The 26,032-nt window shown below is 43.2% G+C and overlaps 1 protein-coding gene across 3 annotated transcripts in view; it reads left to right on the forward strand.

The window, feature by feature from the left end:
• The window catches only part of GPR155 (G protein-coupled receptor 155), a 444,365-nt gene that overhangs the window by 99,185 nt on the left and 319,148 nt on the right, over positions 1–26,032 (forward strand). For all 3 annotated transcript variants that reach the window (XR_014978918.1, XM_085645260.1, XM_085645261.1), the window contains exon 2: positions 22,122–22,629. Coding sequence is in view for 2 of the 3 variants with exons in the window: in XM_085645260.1 (XP_085501386.1) it covers positions 22,170–22,629 (460 nt within the window). In the remaining variant the exon portion in view is untranslated. The remainder of the gene's footprint in view (positions 1–22,121; positions 22,630–26,032) is intronic.

Genomic DNA, 26,032 nt, shown 5'->3' on the forward strand with positions numbered 1-26,032 from the left:
ATTCACAATATTCACTATATCAATACATTCGTATTATAGATCCAGTGCTCACAGTTTATTGAAAAAGAACGTGATGAGGTGAGAGAAGAAGGATTTTAATAACAAACATCGCATCGACAACAAGAGCAAAACTCCTTATAAAATTAATTCAAGAAATTAAGGAGTTTGGTTGTGGGAGGGTCGACGGCGTTTCGATCTCAACAAATTGAGATTTTCATCAGGACAGAATTGTGAGCATGTGGTATCTACAGGGTAAAAACAATACATGTTTCAAAATCATGAAAACGTCACGAAATATGTCAATTTGCGTTTAACATTTGGGTAAACTATATTGGAAATTCAGCTCTATTGGATACTTATGCCAAAAAGGACAGAGAAAGAATTTTCTTTTGTAGATGAAGGAATCATTAGATACAAAAAGGATATGAGATTGTGGAATTATAAAATTATAGAAAGGAGGGTTTTAGTAGCATGATTAAGTGCCTAACAAAAATGAAGTGAGTCAAATAAGACCAAGCAAAGGGGTCTCAGAGACCAGACACTGTTTTCCGAAGGCGCCTCTTTACTTTTCTTTCTCTGACTTCAAAATGAGAGGATTTTTTTGTTAATGTCCCAGTGTTTTTCTCTACATTCTGTACTTTTACACAATCATGTTAGCCATTACATGGCTGAGCTGTGACTATTAAATCGCAAAAGGACAACATGTATTATGAGGGGACTCTTTAGCTGTGTGCAGCACTTCACGAACATGCTGGTCGAATAACTATCTACTCCAACCTGATTTGTGTTAAATGAAGATCTATTTTGGTGCAGAACATCAGCAATATATTTGGAATTCAAGCCGGAGGATGGGCAGTAAGATGCGCTGTATCTGGGGTGGACTACTTGAGAGCATTACATCTGGACATGCAACCCATTCCTGGCATGGTAGCTCAGTGATTTGCATTCTGGGACTCATGGTCCTGAATTTGTAATGAAAACAGAAAGGTATGCAGTTCCTAATATTAACGCAGTGTGTGTTAAAGTCACTCAGATCCCAGGGTGATGTTGTGAAAGCAATCAGATGGATAGGAGTAAAAATTACTCCTTCTGCAAAAGAAGACCCTCACACACCCAACAAGCGGGTGTCTTGCTTCATCACCGGGTCTTAGCTCCTTATCGGGCCGGCGGTGCAATGCCCGATCAGGCACCCCAAGGGGGCCTTCCTGTCGGAGATCTTTATTTCCAAACGCCGGTGAGCGAGGTGTGTGGGGGGGGAAATTAGTTATGATAAATGGTGTAGGTGCAAGTGAAGTGAAAGGTAAGTGTACTAAAACAGGGGTAGGTGATCCACTTCAAACAATTTTAATAAAGTATGGTCACCACCCTGATTAAAATCAAACAATCCGCACATCTCTCACCATTAGGTATGTGAGTAATATGTGCTAAAGGAATAAAAAGGTTGACATGTTTCTTGCCTTGTATTATATTAAATGGCAATTCTTCAGGACCAATAAACAAGCATATACGGCTACCTGCACCTTTTTGGTGGTGGCCACAACCTCTAAGAGGTGTCAGTGGTGGCCACACGTACAGCACCCTAAAAACGTGTGGTACCGTGAATAACAAGAACACACAACCTGTGGAAGAAACAAAAAGTTAAAATCATTGTCATAATAAACAATTCGAGGCATCAGGTTTAATTGAGACAATAGGTGATGTCAAACATAAAACCGTGGCATGCGTCGATTCAGAGCAAATATTTGTAGGACTTTATGAAGGCTGACAGCAAATACTTAATTAAAAGCTACCTCAAAAATCAACCCCCGCGAGGTTGCAACGATTTGTCGGAAGCAATCTAGCATAAACTCACCCTCTGAGGCTGTGGAGAAAATGAGGCCGGGGTAGGAAGGCACTAAATTTTAGTGTCCTAAAAGGAGGAGAGTGGATAAAAACAACAGATACGTCAGGTAAATATACATCAAGAGCACCCAGTGAGAGTTTAGGAACCTTAGTGGTTGGGCGCCTCATGGTATACTAGGGCATGCAAACGTCTTGCTGACATTGGATGTTGAGGCGTTATATACTAACATACCCCAACAAGCCACCCTCCAAGTGATCGAGGATGCACTGAGTAGCAGTGAGCGTATTTCCACTACACCTGTACCTTTCATAATGGAATGCGCGTGCCTAGCCTTGACTCAAAACTTCTTTGAGTATAACACACAATTGTACCATCAAACCTAGGGTACTTCCATGGGCAGTACATTCGCGCCGAGTCTGGCATGTATGTACATGTCAGCCTTCGAAAGTAGGGCAATCCATCATCCCACCAATCCCTACTCGGCGAATGTACTGCTCTGGAAAAGGTTTATTGATGACATCTTGATCCTGTGGAAGGGAGATTACACGAAATGCACAGAATTCTGTACTTGGATAAATACATTAAATCCCTATTTGAGATTCACCCATACCATTTCAGACACAGAAGTTCCCTTCTTGGATTTACTCATCCGCCTTGAAGGAGAAAAGATCTCGACCAGTCTTTATCGTAAACCTACAGATAGGAATAGTCTCCTCTTATTCAGCAGTTACCATCCAAAGTCGTTAAGGGAAAATCTGCCCTTCGGACAATTTTTACGTATTAGAAGGAACTGCAGTTCTGTGGCAGACTATCAGAAAGAGTCTTCAACTCTTATGAATGACCTGATCAAGCGAGACTACCCCACACAGGTCGTGTCTCGTGCTCGCAAACGAGCAAGAAACAACAATAGAGAGAGTCTACTAGACGTTAACATTAAAGAATCTGACCAATCCTTAACCTGTGTTACCACCTTCACCCCCGACTCTAACAGAATTAAGGCGATCATCAAAAAACACTGGGGGATTCTTAACACTGGTGATCTAGATCTGGAAATCCCTAGGTTTGCATTCAAGTGCACAAATAACCTCAAGGACCTACTAATACATACTAGGCCCAGGAAATCAGTTGTTGGGTCTCAAAAACTACTGTGGGATTTACCTCCAGTTAAGGGTCACTATCCCTGCGGGTCTTGCGCCATGTGCCCACAGACACGCACTAGCAAAGAGTTGACACTCACTAATGGCGTAACCTGGCAAATCCACAAACATACCAATTGCAACTCAAAAAATTGCATTTACCTTACGATTTGCCCCTGTGGTTTACCATATATAGGCATGACCACGCGTGCAGTTAAAACTCGCATGCTGGAACACAAAAGCAATTTCAGATGCGCTAAGACAAACACTAAAATGACGACTCATTACAACCTGGAACGACATGCTCCCACCTCATTTCAATGGGTGGTTTTAGAATCCCACCCGCATATGTCACAAAAAGCCCTCTTTAGACTCGAACAACGTTGGGTCCTAAGATTGGCTGCTGATACTTCTGGCCTTAATGAGGACATTCCGTGGAGCATGCTGACTTGAGTTAGGCTACTATCTCCCTTTCATATTCTATGAGCCTGCATTCCTCGCCAAGAGGCACACTTGTCGAGGTTGCTCCCACGCCCTTCTCAACCACTGATGGCCCCTGGTAGCAATTTTGGTGATAATCCTTGCACCATGGGTGCTCTCCGTTATGCTACTTTCCCTAATAAATCACCACACTCCATTTGTGCAACAGGGTTAACCACCCTTTTGACGAACCTCCTCCATGCTTGTAATTGTACCACCTTGTGCCTGACACTAACCAAGATCTGCAGCACATAGCGCTTACGTGGACACATTTTTTTATCAGGGGGCCTTGGATTGAGTCATGTACGAATTTTTTGATTTTCCGGGAACCGGCCTTTTCCCGTGCGAGGTCTCGCTTCGCTTACGAGGCTCTATAGCAACCACCTTGTTATTTTCCTTTTTGATTGACACTTTACTGAGGGGAGCTTCCTATTGGGTGACACTTGACCGCGCCCTCTTTGGGTGCGACCGCCTCATACGCACGCGAGCGAGAGGCATTCCCCGTCGCGTACGAGTTTCCATAGCAACTCCGTTGCATCCCTTTCCGCCTGACATACGTCCTGGTCAGCGGTCTAGCGGTTGAGACGTGGCCACGCCTCTACCGGATGCGACCGCCCCACACGTACCCGCGTAGCACGCCGACCTGCTTTCAATACTTGGAGTGAGTCGAGCTCATTATCATCAGACTCGAGCGGCTGGCGGGGCCGTAGGTATACGGTAACATTTTCACAACGAAATCGTGAGTACTTTCAGTCGTTTGTCCATCTATGAGTTGGATTGTGCAGTTCTTAGCCTTAGCTGGCAGAGTAACTTACAGGAGAGACTGGTCGGTCATGCAATGTTATTGCGCCTAGTATGGTCGTCATATTAGTGCCTCACTGACCTACACTGAGCCCAGACCGCGTACATCTTTAATTGCCATGCACATGTGCCTACGTGCAGAAATACTGGTCTATGTAACCATTGTTTGATTAATACTATACCATCACAGGTACACGCATACCCACTTCCTAATTTATGCGTTTATTGACCATTGAAGCAAACTTTTGCCCTCATGTGACTGGGTTACAGTTCGAAGTTTTGCATGCCCTAGTATACCATGAGGCGCCCAACCACTAAGGTTCCTAAACTCTCACTGGGTGCTCTTGATGTATATTTACCTGACGTATCTGTTGTTTTTATCCACTCTCCTCCTTTTAGGACACTAAAATTTAGTGCCTTCCTACCCCGGCCTCATTTTCTCCACAGCCTAAGAGGGTGAGTTTATGCTAGATTGCTTCCGACAAATCGTTGCAACCTCGCGGGGGTTGATTTTTGAGGTAGCTTTTAATTAAGTATTTGCTGTCAGCCTTGATAAAGTCCTACAAATATTTGCTCTCAATCGACGCATGCCACAGTTTTATGTTTGACATCACCTATTGTCTCAATTAAACCTGATGCCTCGAATTGTTTATTATGACAATGATTTTAACTTTTTGTTTCTTCCACAGGTTGTGTGTTCTTGTTATTCACGGTACCACACGTTTTTAGGGTGCTGTACGTGTGGCCACCACTGACACCTCTTAGAGGTTGTGGCCACCACCAAAAAGGTGCAGGTAGCCGTATATGCTTGTTTATTGGTCCTGAAGAATTGCCATTTAATATAATACAAGGCAAGAAACATGTCGACCTTTTTATTCCTTTAGCACATATTACTCACATACCTAATGGTGAGAGATGTGCGGATTGTTTGATTTTAATCAGGGTGGTGACCATACTTTATTAAAATTGTTTGAAGTGGATCACCTACCCCTGTTTTAGTACACTTACCTTTCACTTCACTTGCACCTACACCATTTATCATAACTAATTTTCCCCCCCACACACCTCGCTCACCGGCGTTTGGAAATAAAGATCTCCGACAGGAAGGCCTCCTTGGGGTGCCTGATCGGGCATTGCACCGCCGGCCCAATAAGGAGCAAAGAAGCAAGACACCCGCTTGTTGGGTGTGTGAGGGTCTTCTTTTCCAGAAGGAGTCATTTTTACTCCTATCCATCTGATTGCTTTCACAACATCACCCTGGGATCTGAGTGACTTTAACACACACTGCGTTAATATTAGGAACTGCATACCTTTCTGTTTTCATTGATTGTTGGGCATGTATGCTGGACCTACGATAATATTAAGCTAGTATATTATTGTTAAGCCCCCCCCTTTCCCCCTTCTTGGTTTGAGACCTGAATTTGTAATGACAAAGTAAAACCTAGCATTCAAGAGCAAAGTGACTCCACATCGCCCATTTCTAACACCATTCAAGCGGTAGCTCGAGACCCGTTATTGTATAGGATGCCGGGTGGTATAGTGCAATTTTCTAGCAGCGGTGTTTATTTTTCTTAAATATTTAATATGGCACACAGAGGACTGCGTCCTGCTCCATTTCTGTAAACCAGTCTTAAATTGTGTACTTATCTTGCCATATTTGCTGTGCATTCAGACCGAGGTCAAATGTCAGACACTCTTTGCCGAGGGCGCGCCTCTCATTCTCTGACTTCAAAGTGAGTATGAAACGTGTATTTTCAGCCAACTAACAGTATCTAATTTTATGGTTTGTTTGTGGTCAGCAGATGGCAGCTCCTTGCTTTTGAAACCAGTGGGATGATTACTTGAGAGCAGATTAAGCCAACAGAAATATCAGGTCTTTAAGTGGGATAAAAAACTGGGGGGTCTCTCAAAGCGGCTTGGTCAATGTAATTAAGGGCGTGGCCTAAAACACGTATGCCAAAAATCTGTGATTAGCATTGTGTGCCGCCCGACTTGTATTTTGCTGGTTCTGTCATTGCTTCCAGATATGATACAACAGGTAACATCATACCTACAAGAAGTCAGGACTATTGGCAATGGCTGTTAGTTGCATAAGATAAATAAGCAGCAACTGTGGCTTGTATATAATATTGAACAAGCATTTGTAATGCAATAGGTCTCGCATTTACGTGACTTTAAGCTATTGGCATTGTAATCACTATGCCTTTTATTTATGCTTTAAAAACAAAAATAAAAGGCATTATCATTTGCAATGTCAATAGCTCAAACTCGCGTAAATGCGAGACCTATTGCATTGCAAATGCTTGTCTGTTCTACCCCCTCCTCTTTTTCTGTTTTTCTCTACTGTTAAGCTTCTCTCTCGGCTCTGCTGATACCAAAGTAAAAGGAGGGATGGATGGAGAGAGACACCCTGCCTCTCCGTTAAAATGTATCGTGCACACACTGCTCATGACCGGGCTCGGTCCGAGGGCATAAATAAATGAACCAGGGTTGCATGTGACCACTGGCTGAAGTGAGACCACTAGTGTTGTGTACTTATGTATGCTGTACGGTGCAGCGTAGGCCTGCACCCCCACGACACCGCCTGCCACAATCACGTTCCTGGCTTTACTACTCCGGTACTTGTGTCCCTTGGAAGTGCTCCGAAACATATTCTGAGTATCGTAAAAACAGAGAAACAGTAAGTAAAATAAACGCCAAAAGGTAATAGGGTGGTGTTGAAAGTTATTTTCAAAAGAGTGGGTTGAGTTTGATAAAGTTTTTATTTTGTTGGCAAATTGTGCTTCTTCAAAGAGTTTTAGAGACAAATACGGGGTGGGTTGATCTCATTTAACAGGGAAATGGGGGGCTAAGGCTTACGAGTTTAAAAACAAAGCGCATGTTCACAAGTTTTTGTCTGAGGCTGTAACTGCTAACACCGCAATCCTCATGGCAACGGCAGACGCTCCCTTCCGCCCTCCAACCCAACTGCAAAGAGGTCTAGCACAACGGTCTTCCTCTTCAGCGGTCTCCAATCGCAGGCGGTAGGTAAAGCGTCAATCATAAAACCTCTGGATGCTCATTGCACAAATACATTGTGTGTGTCACGTGTTAAACGCACCTCATAAACAAACCATTGGAATACCGAGAGAAGCCATTTCTGTGACAACCTGTTTTATCAACCAAGCTTTAAAAAAAAAACTGTTCCAAACCGACATGCCCTATCACATCTCTGATTGGTTCAAATCTGGTTCGGCAGAGGTCGTAGTGCGAAATCGGCGTGTTGTTGGTTGCAGAGACCGTCGTTCGCTTCATACAACTTTAACAGTGGGTTTGGTTGCGCAACAGATTCGAATTGTGGCGGAAAGAGCGGCGGGGAAAGAAGATACAGGGAGCCATGGACGGACGCAGAGCAGTGGGAATGTCCGGTATAGATCAGTGGGAACGCCTGGGTGTGCTGACCAGCATTGGTAAATGGTTCATGCAACACCGAGGGTGGGGGTGTTTGGAAGCAACATGGAGTGCACTGTGGTGGGAAGCAACACAGAAGGCAGGGGAACAGGAACAACATGAGAGGCGGAGGGAGTTGTGTGCGCGCGACTCTAAACCTAAAGTGAACCAGCAGTTCTGTGAGACAGCATAATAAAGAATCATACTTAGTTCACACTGAAAACATGAGTCATTTACGTTTTAAGAAGACTACATGAAGGAAGTGCCTGCAAAAAGTGGTGCGCGCGCGAGCGAAAGCTGCGCGTTTGCACATATGTTTACAATTAACACGAGATGCGGCGGGGGAGGGGCGGAGGAGTGTTGAAAGAGCAAGCGAGAGGAAAGCCAGATGGCGCCTGATCGGGTGCTGAAAGCTGGCGGATTCGCACGTGCATGCGTGAGTAACCGCAAGCGCTAGGCCAGCAAAAGCGTGTGGTAGCACTTTTAAAAGGCCACTACTAAATGTCTCGCAGAGCAGCGCATACGCTGGCTCAGGCGAGACCTAAAAAGCTTCCACTTTAAGCCCTGGTGACACCATGACAATGTTGCTGCTCCTGAGTTTCAAAAAGAGAAGGGAAATCCAGAGAGAAAATGAATCTCTTTGAAAGATTTCCCTTCCCCTACAACACTCACCTGGCATGATGTCATGCCATAACTTCTCCACTAGTGAGAAGTGAGCAGTGAGAGCACACGCACATCGATGTGTCTGCTGTCACTGCAGTCCGGAAAAAAGACGGACCGCCTGTGCCAGGGCACAAAACAGAGCCTGATAGAGACCCGTTTCGAGCCCCCCTTTAAAAAACAACAGGTGCTCAGACCCGGTGAGACCCGGCCCACTTAAAGCCCTGAGGAAGATCCAGTTTGTGTTGTTCCAATTCGTCCAGCCGGTTCTGGGAAGTGGGAAGCAGTAGCCTCCAATTGGATAATCCGGACTAAAAGCAAAAACTGAATTGCATAGTTTTGTGCTTGCCCAGATACAGCACCTCCTGCCTCGTGCGTGGCATTGAAGCATGCTTGCTTGGCTGAATTCGTACTTGCTGTAGACCACGTGGGAATCGTTTTTGTGCGTGACTAGCTGGAGTTGTGCTTTTATTGTGTCTTGGGGCTCCATGCTTAGCAGTGTGATGGAGGAGGGATAGGATAGGTGGGAGAGAGGGTGTGCTTAGGTTATATTTGCTGGCTGCTACAGGTTGCTCTGCTGTTGCCATGTTAGGTTTAAGGTGGTTACTGAAAACTTTCAAACCACCTCCTGCGCTGTATACATCAATTAGGACATCGAGTGACAGGGTTGGATTGGGATCATAAATCAGCGCGGGCACGCTAAAAAAAGTGGGCCACATCATCAGGATGTTTTTAATTTCACTTAGATAAAAAAAATGCGTGGATTGGTTCACACTGCTAAACCACACATGCATGCAAGTGAGACCCCGTCTGCGCAGGCCACAAGCCTGCATACATTAATGGGCCAGCCCAGCGAGAGAAAAGGAGTGACACCTCCGCCCACCTGCCTCCAGAAAGGCCACTCGGGCACCCACTCGGCCGCTGGCGGCATCCAAACAGCACAGACAGTCCCGAGGCTGCCCAAAAAAACGGTCCAAAGCTGGAACTCGGCTACCGGCCCTTCGGTCATTGCCCGAGTGCCCGCGTTACCAATCTGACGCTGAGTGTGTAATGTTATTAAAAGTGAGCTTGCAGCACTTAATAACTGTTCTACGGCCTTTTGCCTTTCTGGAGGCAGTGTTCATTTGTTAAGAGTGTGCTTGTGTCAAGGGCAGTGTAATGGTACCGCAGCATGCAGTGCTGCACACCCAGGGAAGGTAGACTAGTGCAAAAGAGTGATTTGATGTCAAAGGGCTACCTTCTTTCACTGTGGTGAATCTGCCTGCAGTTGGATGAGTCACACACCAGGTGATGGGACGAATGCTTGTAAAAAGCCTTACCACCAACCAGTGGTTAGACTTTTTACAGTCATAACTCCCATCACCTTTTGTGTGATTTAATGTTACACCATAAGTGGCCAATGGGGCGTAAGGATGGACTGTTCCAGTAAGGAGCAGGGTGACTGCTGATGTACATAAGGAGTGCCTTTGTCTACAGCGCACAATGGGTGAACAAATGTTAGAATGCTACACCAAGTGATTGCCAGTGGTTAGACTTTTTGGAAGCATTTCTTCCATCACCTTTTGTGTGTGATTGACATACAATTACATTGTGTGTGGGAAAGATGCTCTGCACATGTCTACAACTTCCATCGGTAATGGATGTGGCATGTGCTTGTGAACGAATTCAGCTGAATGTTCTCATTAGAGGTAAATTGCTTTCATACTACTCTGTTTTCATTTTGGTATTTACTAATTCAGACTAGATAGACTAAAAATAATTGTCCATGTCATCTCATACGAGCGTGCATCCATGTGGTCATATCTCTTCACATGTGTGTGCTTATGAACATATGCTTTCGGCATGCCACAACACTTTTTTTTGTTTTCTTTTAGCCAATTCTGCAAAACGTTGGCAAAAAATGCCTTTTGCCGATTCTGTACAACATTGCACACAAAAAAGCATTGGCAAAACCATTTGTCCTCAAAGACGAGACCTATTAGCTTTACTAATGCTTGTTATTACTTGTATAGAGTGAAGTGCCCTGCTAAATGTATTATTGCTGTTGGTCGTACTTAAGTGTGCAAAAGGCAAGTTAAATGTGTAGGTTATAAAACGTGTTCTTGCTCAGACAAGGACAGTGACAGTGTGTTTAAGAATTTTTACCTAAGGTAGCAAAAAATTATGTTTTCCCTTTGAAAGATAAAATGTCATATTAGCCTATATCTCTGAGTAGGGTAAGGGCAGAGCTGCAGATGAGTCAAGCGGGTTTGTGATGCAAACTTTATGGGCAAGTTCCTGTAGTGACATGTTCATAGTGTCTTTCCTGGGAGTTGATACACTGAGGTAAAGTTATCAACGAATTTCTGTTAAATAGGAGATACCTCAGCTTAAACGGTGAGATCTCCACGTTCGTGCTAGCTTTAGTTTCTACCCATATTCCATTGGAGCTGGAATACTTTTACTACATGGTTTTCACACGGTTATTCACTTTTTGTGTATGGTTTATAATTTTCCATATGATTATGTCTGAAAATTGGAAGCATGTCCCCAATTTGAAAGCAAAATGGATGAACCTTTTCTGGCCTGCTGAGAAATACCTTTGTGGTCACATCTAAGACTGTAAGAACATAATGTAACTTTTACAACTCTGTGGTGCCAGAACAACTCCGCTACATGGGCCAGCTTTCTCACCTTGATAATGTCCCTTATGTGGTGAGGCTCCTTTACCTGAATGTAGTGTGCAAACCACCATGTTTAATAAATAAGACAATGGGTGAAATCTCTGTACATCAAAGCTCAAAAGAGTCAACAACAATAACCATACTTTAGCGGTCTGGTTTTAGACCAAAATACTCTACCGAATCTACCGTTATAGGAGTCAAGGACCTTATCAAACTCTCCTTAGATAATAACAAGTCAGTTTCTTTAGTGCTGCTGGACTTGTCCGCAGCCTTCAAAACTGTAACCCACCATAAACTACTACAAAGACTAATTGAAATTGGGATTGAGGGGCTGGCCCAGCAATGGCTTCCAAGCTTCTTTGAGCAGAGCACACAGACCGTTAATTTGGGCCCCTTCCGCTCCTGTCTTAGATCTCTTACGAAGGGGTTACCGCAGAGCTTGTGCCTTAGTCCCACATTGTTTAATGTATATGTGGCCCCCCTTGCAAATATTATTAAAGATCATGCATTCATTCCCTTTTCATATGCGGACGATACCCAACTCCTTCTTTCGTTTGACAATAATTTGGTTGCGACAAAACATCTCTTTGCTGAAGGTATGTGAGCAATTTCCGACTGGATGACGAAGAATTTTCCTCAGTTGAATGCTGATAAAACGGAATTACTACAGTTTGGCAAAGCGCAAACTTTGTGGTCCCCCGATTGGTGACCTTCAGAATTAGGCCCCGCTTCCACCACTACAATGACGGTAAATAATTTGGGAGTTTATCTGGACCACTCCCTATCTATGAAAGATCAAGTAGCAATTACCTCAGGCATCTGCTTTTATGTGCTGAAGCTTCTACGGAGAGTGTTCCATCTTCTCCCCTTATCAGTACGTAAGGCTCTGATTCAAGCTCTGGTGGTCAGTCGACTCGACTACTGTAATGCACTTCTGGCAGCAGCAAACGATACTGTGCTGAAGAATAATAATAATAATAATCTTTATTCAGCATAAAAAATTGTAGCCATGAAAGGATCAATTTAAAAGAAGTCTCACACAAGTATATGCATCAACTACAAAAGTGCAGCGTGTACAAATATAGAGAACACAAAATCCATTTTATCTATTTGTCCCAGCTAGATTCCTCAATTCATCACACTCCTACCAGCCATAAAAGCTAACATCTTGGATGACGTCAGTTTAACACAATTAGGGCTACACAGATACTTCTAAAAACTAAATAAATGGCGGTACTGAGCATACATGGCAGCCTAATAATGTGCAAAATTCGCATGTACTCTTGTGACCATCAATCACCTCGAGAGGTTCTCAGCCTTAAAGCTCTGTGCTGAATAGATTGCAAGTGGTCCAGAACACAGCTGCGCGTCTGTCCCTCAATATACCCCCTAGGACGGCATCTCTGTCTTTATTGAGACGCCGCCAGTGGCTTCCCATTCGTAAAAGAATTGTTTAAAATCTGCTGCCTGGTCCACAAAACAATCAATGATAGGGGTCCTAGGTACCTTGCGGAAAATCTTGTTCATTACCTACCTTGTAGATTGCTCCGCGCTGGAGAGAAGGCCCTGCTGGTTGTCCCTCGGTTTAACAAAATACGCGCCAGTGGCAAAACCTTTTCCTACTTGGCCCCGCAATACTGGAACTCACTCCCCGTCCACTTACGCAAGTGCCTGAATTTTCTTAAGTTCAGGAAACTTTTGAAAACTAAACTTTTTAATAACTGATCGCCTGTTCCAACCTCTGTCCCTCTGTTTATAGCGCAGAGATACCCCTCCGGGGGCGATTGCTGCGCTCTATAAATTCTATATTCATTCAAGGGGAGGGAACTTCTTTGTATTTACACCTGCACGTGAAACAAAAATGCATAATGAAATCAGGGTGAGCAGCACCCACTCTACACGAAACATTTTCTTCACACCCTCGACTTATTCCTAGAGAAATTATGCTGTATTATATGTTTTACAGAAACCTGTTGTGATGACAGTTCAGTCATCTTTATCAGGGCATTTGTTTCCACACGATTATAAAATAACAGAGAAATAGAGAGATGGGGAAGAGGGCCCACTAATTTCGACAACTCCTGTGTATCAGAAAAAAGATTACAGCAAATATTTCTTGCTTCTTTGAAAGCAGGGGCATTCCCATGTTTAAACTGGTCTAACTGTATCTTTATTAAGGAAGGCCCAGTATACCACCTACACAAGGGCAAACAAGCATTATGTTACAGCACTATGGCCCGTGCGGCTCTCAAAATAGTGTTCATGAAATTAAATACCTCTGAAGATTATATTATGTGGGTAAAACCAGGTGTCAAGCAGAATTAGGCTGGACTGAATATAGGAGTAAAATTAAGAATGAAAACAAAAAATCGCCACGGTTATGGATGCCTACCCCTGCATGAATCCGATTTGCTTTCAAGCTTTTAATATAGTGGAGGATTTTTCAAGAGGTGGCCAGCTTTCAAAAACACGATTGTAATGAAAACTATTTTGAATGTAGCCGTTCGACTTGATCTGCTTACAGGATATGAACAAAATATAGCATTTGACATGTTTTTTCATTGACACATATATTTAGAAAGATAGCTGTTAACTACTGTAAACATGTTGAGGCAAAGAGAAAATAAACATGTTATTAAGAAGTTACAAGGTGATGTTTGGTAAACTCTGTGTGTAGACTTAAGAACTCTGGAATTGCAAGGACTAGATAAGGAAAAAAAACAATTGGCGACTCTTAAAAAGGAATGAGTGATTTAAGACTTGCATTACAAGTGGTGAAATTGAGGAAGGACCTGCTTAAATGATTTCAGTTGAAAAAGCATTTAAGATGGCTGCCAAGTTCTTTTTTTTTTCAAATGGCAGATAGAAAGAAAAAGACGCCTATTTGAGTATTCATTGTGAATCTCAGGACAGTTTAAGATTGGTATGTAGGATAATATTGTGCTAGTAAATGGGCGGTTTTCCATCAAATATCAGAACCCATTTCAGAGGTTGAGACCTTTTACTCCTCATGTCTGAGGGCTCAACCTAAATTGAGTACTGATCAACTAGACCAAGTACTCCTTCAGCACTTGACTCTCAGTGGTAGCGTGGGTCGAGCAGTCCATGACTTCTAGATAGGTGCACAGTGAACACAGGCTCAAGACCCAAACTGCATTTATCAATCCCAGTAAATGAATGTCCATGCACATACTCGCTTTTATGACAAATGTAGTATTTATATATGGACACAAAGAGTAATGCGACATAGACAAACAATATGAACAGCCCTCTTAAGGCAGATACGCTAGCGTTGTTCAGGCAAGGTCCTGAGTTTCACTTCCCTGCCTAGTAGCAGTGGTTATTCCCCATTTTTGATCGGTAAGTAGTCAGTGATCCAGTAGTGTAGCGCCTTGAGGCAGAGCAAGTTTGCCATGTTGTCTCGAGCCCTGTGATCGTTCTTTTTTAAAATTTATTTTTTAAAATATTTTTATTGAAACATTTTCATTATTATCAATATACAGAAAGTTCACATTTGGCACAAACATGTTCACAGGATGGCACACATCTCTCATCTGTTTAACTAGATCTCCAGTTTCCAGCAGCATCTATTTGCTTCTGTTTGGATTCATGGCACTGGACTCTCGTTGGGGATGTATTTCCTCCTTCCCACTGGTGTTAGCACATTCAGGCCAACCTCTTCCCGGGGTCCGGTGATCATTCTTACCCTGTCTGGTTTTGCGATATGAAAGACTCCTGGACCATTCAGAACTTCAGTGTTGCATTGGACTGGAGCAGATGCTGGTGATGAATGGTAGTCATGTCAAGGGCAATCGCATGGCTTCTGATGCTTTGGTCAGGGTTTCAGGCCACGGGTTGGAATACGGGGTCTCCGACTTTGGCCAGCACATGGGCGGACAGCCCAATTGGTGCAGCAGTAGATACCTTCACAGCGCCCCCCTCTGGCAAATAAGGTCCCTGACTTGGACACAGGTGCACGCCCCGATCACCGCAGCAAGTTATAGCTTAGCATCAGCACACTCTGGCATATGGGGTCCTTAACTTTGGTCAGCACACAGCCTGATCAGTGAGGTAGTGATTTTGTCTTCACATGGGTCCCCTCTGGCATATGAGAACACAGACTCTGGGCAGCGGCAACAGTTATCCCACACTTTGCTTCAGGAATCCACTCACCTGGATCCCCCACTGGACCTCGCTCCCTCCAGGCCCTCTCCTCTTCCCCACAGAGTTCTTTGGTCTCGGCAGGAAAATGCTGGTGCTTCAGGATCCAGGGCAGGTGATTTTAAGTTCTCTGGGTGACGCCCCCTCACCCAGCTGGGAGACTGGCAGACCTTTATCCCTAGCCCTGGTCACACAGGGCAGAAGTCTTGTTGAACTTCTCGTCGAGGTACAGCCATGGCTGACTGCTTTATCTGTTGACAATTTGGGAGCCTCAAGCTCCCCCTTTTATAATCCATTTCCAGCAACAAATGTGATTTAGCGTCTCATGCCTTGAAGTTCTTGTTGTGTGGGGTGCCTCCTTTGAAATGTCTGTCGTTTTCCCAGGAAGCAGTCTCTCACAGTAGGAGTAACTCCAACACAGATAGCCCCACAGCCAAGGCCATGTGAGTTACTTGTGGATCACACCTGAAAGTCGGCCTTACTTATAAATGCGTAACAAAAGGTTACAGAGCTCCCCAGCCCTACTCTTTATAATTCCCTCATCAGCTCCATCTCCTTCCTGAGATGTGCCCAGGCTCTGCTGACCAGTATACTTTTCAGAATCAAAGAGTCCTTTTGAAGTGCACAGGATAGCCTGGCTCTCCCTTCCTCCACTGTGTGCCCAATCCAGCTCTCAGGAATGTGACATGCCAAAAATCTTGTCACGTGGCTAATGGGGCCCTTGGCGACATCGCTAAGTTAGCATGGCTAGTGCCGCCATGATGCTGCTTTTGCACACATTACTACATAGCTTTATTTTTGCAAGACTCTGTTTATGCCTTTCATATGAGAAATGTCTGCTGTTTTCATTATTTGCCATTTCCTGGAGTTTAGTCTGAACACTGTGAGCAAGTTTGATAAAATATGCTCCTTGTTATTCTGGTCCTGGTCCGGCCTTAGCACAGAGTACTTCAATCTGTAAGGCGCGCCCCCCCCCAGTGGGGCGCGACACCATGTCAGGGGGGGGCGCGCACTCCACACTAAGATCTTACCTTTGTTGGTCTTTTACTGTCCCGCCTCGCAAGTCTTCACAACTCCAGTAACAGAGGGTTGGAGGGGGGAGGGAGGAGGGGGGGAGGGGAAATAGATAAGGCAGGGCGTGCCTGCTTTTGTCATGTAAAGAGCAAACAGTTAACCTTCCCAGGAGGAGGTTAATTGGTAGAGCTGAAATGCTTAAGCTGCAGTGGGGGGCAGTGTCTCCTCTGCTAAAACTGAAAGCAAATGAACAGACAGTCCTGTTCCTTTCCATTTCATTGCAGAGGAGACTCCTTGCCTCCCACTGCAGCTGAAATGACTGATATGTTCTTTCAGTTTTAGCAGAGGAGACATCCTGCCTCCCACTGCAGCTGAAGCATTTCAATTCTACGAGTTTAACCCCGTCCTGGGAGAGTCCGCTGTTAGCAGATAGGAGACAAAGTTTCTTTTAAATTTACACAGGCAGGCCAGATACCGGCTAATCCATTATTCCTTACTAAATTGGTAAGAGCCTTATACACTTTCCTTTTACGACCAGTATACCCACCACCTATACTGCGCCAAAGCCCACCCAGCCCGTTGATGTTAAGATCTTCACACAATATTACTGGAGTAGGCCATGTGGCTAACTCAGTATCCAAGTATTCGAATACCTCCGGATCATCCCCAATGGACCCATATACTGAGCAGACTGTAAGTGTTTCACCTCCCAGTAAACATTCTACCATAGCCCAACGGCCCCACTAATCAGCCAACTTCCTTTTTAATTAGAATGTCCCTTCTCCGGGTAAGGATGACGACCTCTCTAGTTTGAGTCCCATGCTTGGTATTGATCAAGAGTTGATATCCTAACTGTTTCAATAAATTACCCCTGGCACCCTCTATGTGGGTCTCTTGGATGCATAGGATATCTATACTGAACGATCTAAATATGATTGTGGCCCGTTGCCTTTTGCCCTGAACATTTAACCCGAAAATATTTATTGATGCAATTCGAAGATTCATTTATCCAGAAGTGTTTCCTTCTAACCAGCAGCCCACATACTTCTTTAGTTCAACCAAACTGAATCCATCTGAGCTAATTTTCTTCCTTCTTAGAAGACCACATAGCAAGAGTTCCCTCATGTACTGTGCTGTGCAGTACTGTGCTGTGCCCTTACCCACCCCCTCCCCAACCATAAAGCCACCCCCCACCCCCACACCTCCCCCACTCTGCACTTACATCCGCACCCAAATTCATATGGTCACCTCACTCACCCTGCAGTCACTCCTCTTACCCTACTCTCACATTGTTGCATGGCTCACCCTGCACTCACATGGGTACTCCTGCCACCTACACAGCGCAGAGGTTTAATGTGCCTGCTACAAAGAATGTGTACCATGCAGATCAAAGAACTGAGTGTGAGTAAACAATGAGTAGTGCTATAAAAAATGAAATGTTTGCCAGAAAGGTGCCATAGAGAGATAAGGTGCATTGTTGGTGAGTGGTAGTGAGGAAATTCATAGATAAGGAGGAAATGGGGGAGGGAGTGCCACTGTGTGCCATGGTGTGCGACCAGTGCTAGGGCCAGCCCTGGCTGGGAGTGTTAGCGCCCACCCGAAGTTCCGGTCTAGTTTATGCCCCTGTACACAAGTATGGACATGTCGTGCCCCATCAAGGTTTTCATCCTAAAATTACAAAAGGACTTATTTACATGCACTGCAATCCAGCTTTTCAGGGGGCCACTTAATACAGGCAGGTCTGTTTTTGCCCTGATGGCTTGGAATAATTCCTAAACATATTCTTGTAAATACCATTTTGTTTCATTTCTTTTTAATGTGATAGATGTGAGAGAGTCTATTGCTATTTGCAGAGAAATGTTTTTGTTTCATGCAACAACCATAAAAAAGTTTATTTTAGATCAAAACAGGTCCTCAAATATGATAAATTGGAGGATATCACTGATATTATTCACTGTAAAATTAGTGGGCTGCTACTTTGTTACAACAATGAAAACACACATCACTATCTCTGAATATTCGATGTAAACACTTATAGAATTTCGACCATAGTGCCTGTGCACTGTTAGTAGCCTGGCTAAAGAGGGTATGGAAAGCTGAAAGTGAATCATTTAATCTCAAAGCTGTTCTGAACAGGGGCCCCCAAAATAGTATTGGCCCAGGGCACCCAAAATCCTTAACATGTCCCTGCCACCCCAAAGTCTGTCAGACAACATTGCTCTGAAGTAAAATAGGCAACATCATTAATTTATGATCAGTTCTATTTTTTTTAAACATAAGTCCAACGTGTCCTAAACCCCCACTGCTTCAGGCAAGCAACTTATCGTACTACTAAGAAATTCTCAATTAGGTGTTCGTTCAGCGCCCTCTCTGTGGACTTTCACCTTTGTCTTTGGATCCATAACTGGTTTGTGGGCTATTATCCCATTATAATCCTGGCTAAACATTTGTTAATGGTTTCTACAGAAGAATTGTTTCTCGTGTACCAACTCTGAGCTAGGGAGTGCTCGAAAAATCTGATAACACGGTCTCCCTTACAGTCACTGTTTTGGCTGAAAATGTCTGCAGAATATTCAGCTTTGAGAGAAATTGCTATCAAAGCTCTCTTGCCTTTCAGCTCGTCCTATTTATGTGAGATTGGGTTCTCAGCACGTGCGGTATTAAAAACTAAGTACCGTTCAAGACTGGATGTGGAGCACAACCTGAGGATGGCAGGGGCAAAAATCCATCCACAGATTGACACACCCGTCACATTTATGTTGGTTGTGTTATTATTAATCTATGTCATGTGTAAAACAAAGCATTCTAGTAAAAACAATTCGCGCACATTTTATCTTGGAAAATTGTGTTTTGAGCTGTGTAATAAGCCTCTGTCATTTCACCACACCCACTCACAAACCTTAAGTTTAGCAAACACTCTTATTGTGTTGAACGTTATTTGCGGGATATGGCCCATGATATGCGTGTGGCAGTCGATTATGTACCGGATTCCAGACATTTTTGTCAGGTGGTGGGGGGGCCGAAAATCAAAAACAATTCAGCTGCAGGGGCTCAACCTACAAAAGTTTGAAGACCTCTGCCTTAGCACCTAGACAAAAACATACCTCTGCAGCTGCGGCTGGGAGGGAGAAGAGCAACACCCAGCCGCAATGTAGAAATTTCATCTATGCTCTATGGTATGGGGTCTGCTAACAAAACCCAGAGATCTTCTATTATATAATAATACATATTCTATCCAAGGGAAGGGAGTTTCAACACTATAGTTATTTTCTCCATTGTCTTTATACGATGACATCTCCCTTCATAATGTATGGACTGTCTGTAATGCTAACTGTATTAACGTTATGCATTTTCCCAGCTTGTTGTGGCACAAATACTGCATGTTAGAGCACGTTAGTTAAAATAAACATTTTAAACTATATTCATGTCTCAGTCAGATATTATTGTGGACAGGTATGAGAGTGTGAGCGAAAAGGTGTGTCTTGTCATCACGATTCCTGAGAGATCAGGGAGTGTTTGTGTTCTGTGTTGTCTAATCATTTGTTTCTCTGTATTTGCGTAGGAGAGCAAGTGAGACACTATAGCTAGTCGGTCCTGGGCTCCTGGGTACTAAGGCGGTAGAGACTCATAGCCCCTATACACCGAGGTCCCATATTCCTGCACATAGTTCTGTGTATGTGCAGAATCCGTGCAACAGTCTATCTTTGGGGCTCCTCCACATGTATTCTCAAGGCCCTGGGCTTCCAATAAGGAACACACAGGCCTCCAGGCATTGTACCACTCACAGGCACACAAGAAAATACACATGCGCTGCACAGTGCTACATGCTCGTAGGATGAGTAAAGCGTACAGCAGGGGAACTTTACATGAGTGGGGCGGTATGCCCACTGCAGTGACACAGGTAAAAAGGTCTTTTCACACTCCTGATCATCCTTACTAAAACACGGTATGCTGCCTTAACCGCACTTGTGCTACTTAACTCATGGTAAGAGTAGTATCCCTTTGCCCCTGCATGGGTAGAGCTTTGGGTACCCCTTCTGGTCTAACACAACAACAATTCCTGAAACAGGTCTAGGTCATGGCGCGCACACATGATCCGTGGTCACCTGTGACCACATATTACCATCAGGGATCCGGATATTGTTGCAGAGGTGGCACTCGGTGCAGGGATGCACGTCCTTCACCATGCGAGGGACTTTTTCAAATCCTAGCTCACTGTGTATGCTGCTTGATGTACATTTCGAACTATAAATTGTTAAATCGAAAACTGCGACAGACTTTTGAGAAAGGGACAAAACAAAATGTTTTTACATTAAAGTTTTTTAAAACTATCTCATTGTTTGAAAAATTGGTCGAAAGTCAAACAGTATTGTTGAATGTGGAAAGACTGAAAAGCAAAGTAAACAAGGTGTAATTGGTGATTTAAACTGTAATTGATGCATAACATACATTTATAAAACTGATCAATGAGTTACACACTTTCGAAAAATTGAAATGAATACTAGGTAAAACATTAACATTTGGAGCAAGATATTTCTCATACTCAATTCTGCACCCCAGATCCAAGTAAGCCATGGGCACGGCCATGGAGACTTAAAAACATTTTCCGTAAATAAGAGTACAAATCTGTTTTGCGATCACAAGCCCCGCGATTCACAAAATCATGGGGTTTGTGACCGCAAATTTACTTTTCTTTATATACAAAAGCCCTTTTACAAATCTGGAAACTTTTAGGACACCTAATAGAGCAAAAGCTTACATATGCTTGTCATTGTTTGGAAGGATAAGAGATTGGTGTTTCATCTGAAAATTGAGTTCATTGGTTTTAGAAACATTAGGCGCATTGCATGTACGATTCAGTAGAAGTAGGCAGTTTTCTGGGGCTTGGTTTTGTTTGTTGTTGATATTGAGAAGTAGTTGTGGAACGTCGCCATGGTACTGGTAAAGGAAATAGTTGATGATTTTAAATAGGAGGAGCAGATAGTTGCTGCGGTGCACGTGTAGCACAGGGTACACTTTCAGAATTCCACACAAGACCTAGTAAGAGCTGGTCAAGGAAGGTTCTTTGTTTAAATTGCTGTGTGGCCACAAATGAAGGACCTGAATCTGGAGAGCGCAGAGTCAGAGATTTCTACCTCATTGGAGTGGTTAAGTAGAATCTCTTGGTACACAATGTCTAAAGCTGCACTGAGTTCAAGAAGTACCTGAATGGCCTATAAAGACTTAAAGTTTCTTACAGTAACTTTCACTAAAACAACTATTGATATTTGATTCAATGCCTGTGAATTGGGAAAAGGTCTCAAAAAGAACTTAATAGAAGTTTGTGAGGCAGGTCTTGGCTGGCCGAACAGAAGACCGGGAAAACCACAGATAAACTTTGTGTCTAAGGGCTGTATTCAGGGATCCTCATTCCATTTATCCCAGATAGCAGTACTTGAAGGATCATTACTAAATATTCTTATATATACCTACATAGTTTGCTTCTGTGGATCAGAATACTCTCCGCTGTAAATATTCAGATCCATATGTAGTAGATTATTTCTTGAACTCCTTTCTAGGACTGTCTATATACCAAATGATGTTCAGCCAGAATAGTATATCTGGGATATTTTACAGTGAAATCTATACTTTTTTTTTTTTTTTTAAATATTGTTTTTTGTGGTAGATGAGAGTGAGGCTTCCCAGCCCTTCCGGAGATGGTTGGACTCATTTCCTTCACTCTCTCATTCGATGGAATATGGGGGGACTTTTTTTAAACATAAACCGTGTCCAGTTACAACATGAGTGAAGAGGAGGGCTTGGACTGAACCACCTATTGCACTTAAAATGTTAATGATCAAAACCTGATTAATCTACAATGTTCTGAAGTCCTTTATTAAATAAGCTAATAATGTATGTATTAACACAGTTTTTTTGTATTTTTTTGGCTTTTAGGTCACAGCACAATGCACTTTATTTGAAACCGGGAAATCAAAGAACATTATGTGCTCCTCAGGGTTTGGAATGAAGAACTTCTCATCATTTGGCTTGAACGAGGCTCTCATTCGTGAAATGAGCAACCATTCCAATGGGACGGACAATAATCCATCCATGTCCATTAACAGACTTTTCCCAGCTCTGCTAGAGTGCTTTGGCATTATCCTTTGTGGCTACATAGCTGGAAGAGTCAACGTGATCACAGCCACACAGTCCAAAGGACTAGGGAATTATGTTTCCCGTTTTGCTCTCCCCGCTTTATTATTCCGCCAAATGGTGATACTTGATTTTTCCAATGTTAACTGGTCTTTTCTTTATAGTATTTTAATTGCCAAAGTATCTGTGTTTTTCATAGTATGTGGTCTAACATTGTTAGTTGCTAGTCCTGACAGTCGGTTAAGTAAAGCCGGTCTGTTCCCCATTTTTGCCACACAAAGTAATGATTTTGCACTCGGATATCCTATAGGTAAGAACCTATTTTCTATTTTCTTACCAATATTCACTTGATATGTCTTTACCTTTAATGCAATGTAACTGTGGATATGTTTCCGATATTTTTAAAGAAGAAATACTCAAATGACAGTACTGTTAAAGAGGGTTCAACCAAGTGATAGATGTTCTTTAATTTTATCTGTACATACTAAAATGCAATTTGTGACAGCCACGTAAACTCTTGTTCGCTGAATGTCCTAACCAGTTCCAAATACTCATGTTTAGAAGTTGTAAGTATGTACCACTCTTCCACATTTGATTATTATCCCCAGAAAAAAGAATGTATCTGGCCTTAAGTTACCCCACTTCCATTTTGAAGTGTGGAGCGAAAGAATGAGTGACTTGTATTCAGACTGGACTGCATGTGACTGGAACGACTGGAACATAATTAAAACAACGTTTGGAATAATTTTAAGATTCCAAAGGCTGGGCTCACTTACCAAGAGTAGTGAAGCAGCCTGACTGGAAACTGAAAAAAGTGACACGTAAACTGTATGGTTGAAATCGGTGTCATTAAGAAATGCTAGACATGTGATGGGACCCTCACCCTGACAGAAACCAGGTCTGCAGGTTGTTGCAAACTTGTCAACTCATTTGGTTATATTTGCTAGGAAACACGTTAGCTTATGTTATGAGGCACTACTGCAATTGTCTGCTTCAAAGGACAAATTGCAGTATTTTCTTTCTCCAAAAATTCCTAATGTGGCAATTTGCAAATGGATCGACAGGGCAGGCACCTTTTAAGGAGGATAAGAAAATCACATAGCGCCACATGTATCATGTTGGAAATAGCGATTACCTAATTGTGATTTTCTGCGAATCGCATTTAGGTAATCGCTATTCCCAATGCAATTCCTAGTGGGTTGCAAATCGACCTACCTCAAGAATATTTATGTGGTAGGACACAATTTGCGACCTATCGGGAATCGCTAAAATCACAGGGATGGTAGGTAGCCTGCCGGGGTCAGCAGACCACCATACCCATGATTGCTTTTAAATAAAGTAGGTTGTGTTTAAAAAAGAAAATGCTAAGTTTTCTTTTTATTTCATTAGAGCAGGCAGTGGTCCATGGGACCTCTGCTTCCTCTGAAAAAACGTTTTTCCTACCTTTCGCAAAGAGGAAGGGGTTCCATGGAGACACCTTCCTATCTGCAAATGGGTTACCACCTGCTTGAAGTAGGTGGTAAAATGCAAATGTTTTGTGACCGCATTTCAGTCACAAAACATTCCTACATACCGCTGCGATTCAGTATTAGGAAGGGAGGCCCTGAAGTCGCCCCTTCCTGATACCGAATCTGCAATTCGAAAGAGTGATTAGGCAACATGTTACCGAATCACTTCTTGGAATTCATACATTCCAAATTGCAGTTTGCCGGTCGCCAACGGCCTGATTCTGCGAATCGGGCTGTTTGCATCCGTGAAAATGCATGATACATGTGGTCCATATTCACAATTACCCTGCTAAAGTTTACTCCAAAGAAAAGGTGAGGACCCCAAAAGGTTTTTTTATTAGTTTAATCCTTTCAGAGGTGAAGCCAGTGACATTTTAAAACAATCTATATTGATGGAAGAGGTAGACAAAGCAAGTATGTTTTATGACCACCTTCAGTGGTGAATTCTGTAAACAATAATAATGAAAATAAATAGCAGGTCCATTGACTAAAAAATTTACTTCTTCTTAAAACTGAGGAAGATTTTCGAAGATGAGGGAAATGTATCATTACAGGTTAAATAGGATAAATGTCCACTACCGTTGTTCTTTCATACCACCTTAAAGTAGATTGTTAGCATTACTCAACCAAGACTTCAAAGTCTTTAATAAAATGATTCGAGGATATCTGTCCAAAACGGTTCAACCGGAGTAAGCCAGGTTCATTAACAACAAAGGGCCAAATTTATGAAAACGCAGGTTGCAAAGGCTGGATGCAAATTGTGCCCATACGTTTTGCAACCTGTTTTTCATTTTGTAATGCGATCAATATAGTAATAGGTTGCATCCAAAAATGCTCATTCGCAAGGGGGCGGGGGGTTGTAGAATGACTTGCATAATGAATATTAACTAGGTAGTTTGCTGTTTGCGACCCCCCTATAATTGGCTACTATTGCAGTGGCGGTTCCTCCACTAAGGCGGATGAGCGTCGCCTCACTGCTCTGCGAGCAGTGTAAAAAGGAAAACGAAAATGATAATGATAATAACCAACGTTATTTTCATTTTCATTTTCCTTCCTGCTTGGGTGAGGGGCTGGGCAGGTGGGGCTGGGCTGACCAGTTCAGGGAGTAAGGGGAAGGAGTGTTGAGCACACCCCCTAAGTGCGCATACCTGCTTGGCCTGACCTCTTGTGCACTTTGTATCTTCTCCACCAGGCTGCTATTATACAGCCTAGTGAGGAATATGCCCAGCCTACAAGCCCCCCCCCCCCCGTCTAAGCACAGAACCACTGCACTCAAACCAATCACAATGCTGCTGTAAGGCAGTGTTGTGATTGGACAGGGGATTCTGGGAAGCTGTGTGCTTCCTGTTTCTGCCAGAAGACGACTGAGGTAAGTTATTATGATTTTTTTCTCCCTCTCCCCCTGGCGCTCAGTAGCAGGCACTACTGTACTAATGCAGGGATGGTGGCCTGTAAGAGGCTGCAGAACTCCATCCCTGTGTTTACGTTCCCAAACAGGAAAAAAAAAAAAATATATATATATATATATAATATATATATATATATGATGACATTGGGGGAGCAGGTCGTGGTTTTCTGAAGCATTGCTTGCTCCTCCCTAAGGCCACCTGACACGATTCCGTTAGAAAAATAAATCTTTAACATGAGATCTGGAAGCAGCTCACAACCAGCAAACTACAGTGCCTACCAAAATAGCAAATATGCCATGGTAACGTTAAACAGCAGGAAAACCATTGCGCCTGTGCCTCCACTATAGGCCCCAACTCTGAAAACGAAACTGAAATTCGGCTACCCTGCCCGCACATAAACCCAAGTCCTGCTGCCACAGGGCTGGCAGCAGTTTTGGTTTTAGTGAGCTCTAACACACATGGAGAGGTAGATATCAGCCTGGATGCCTTGTCCTGATCTTCACAAGTGAGTAGCCACAACAACGTGGCAAATAAGATAAATACACGCTCCTACGAGTCTTTGGGTCACCTTGATGTGGCTAAATGACATTGCCAAGCTCTACAGAACGTAATTTAGGTGGAGTAAAAATTCAGTATATCATAGCAACAACAGTCAGAAAATAAACAATATACTTTTAAAGTATTTACTTGAAATTTCAATTTTCTCACTTTGAGAACACGCACTAAAAATAAATGCAGCGAAAAAAATCAAGTCCACCTATATCTAATCATTCTTAAGGCAAGATCCCATATACGT

The sequence above is a fragment of the Triturus cristatus genome, chromosome 3_1 (assembly GCF_964204655.1).
Source record: "Triturus cristatus chromosome 3_1, aTriCri1.1, whole genome shotgun sequence".
Taxonomy (NCBI): Eukaryota; Metazoa; Chordata; class Amphibia; order Caudata; family Salamandridae; genus Triturus; species Triturus cristatus.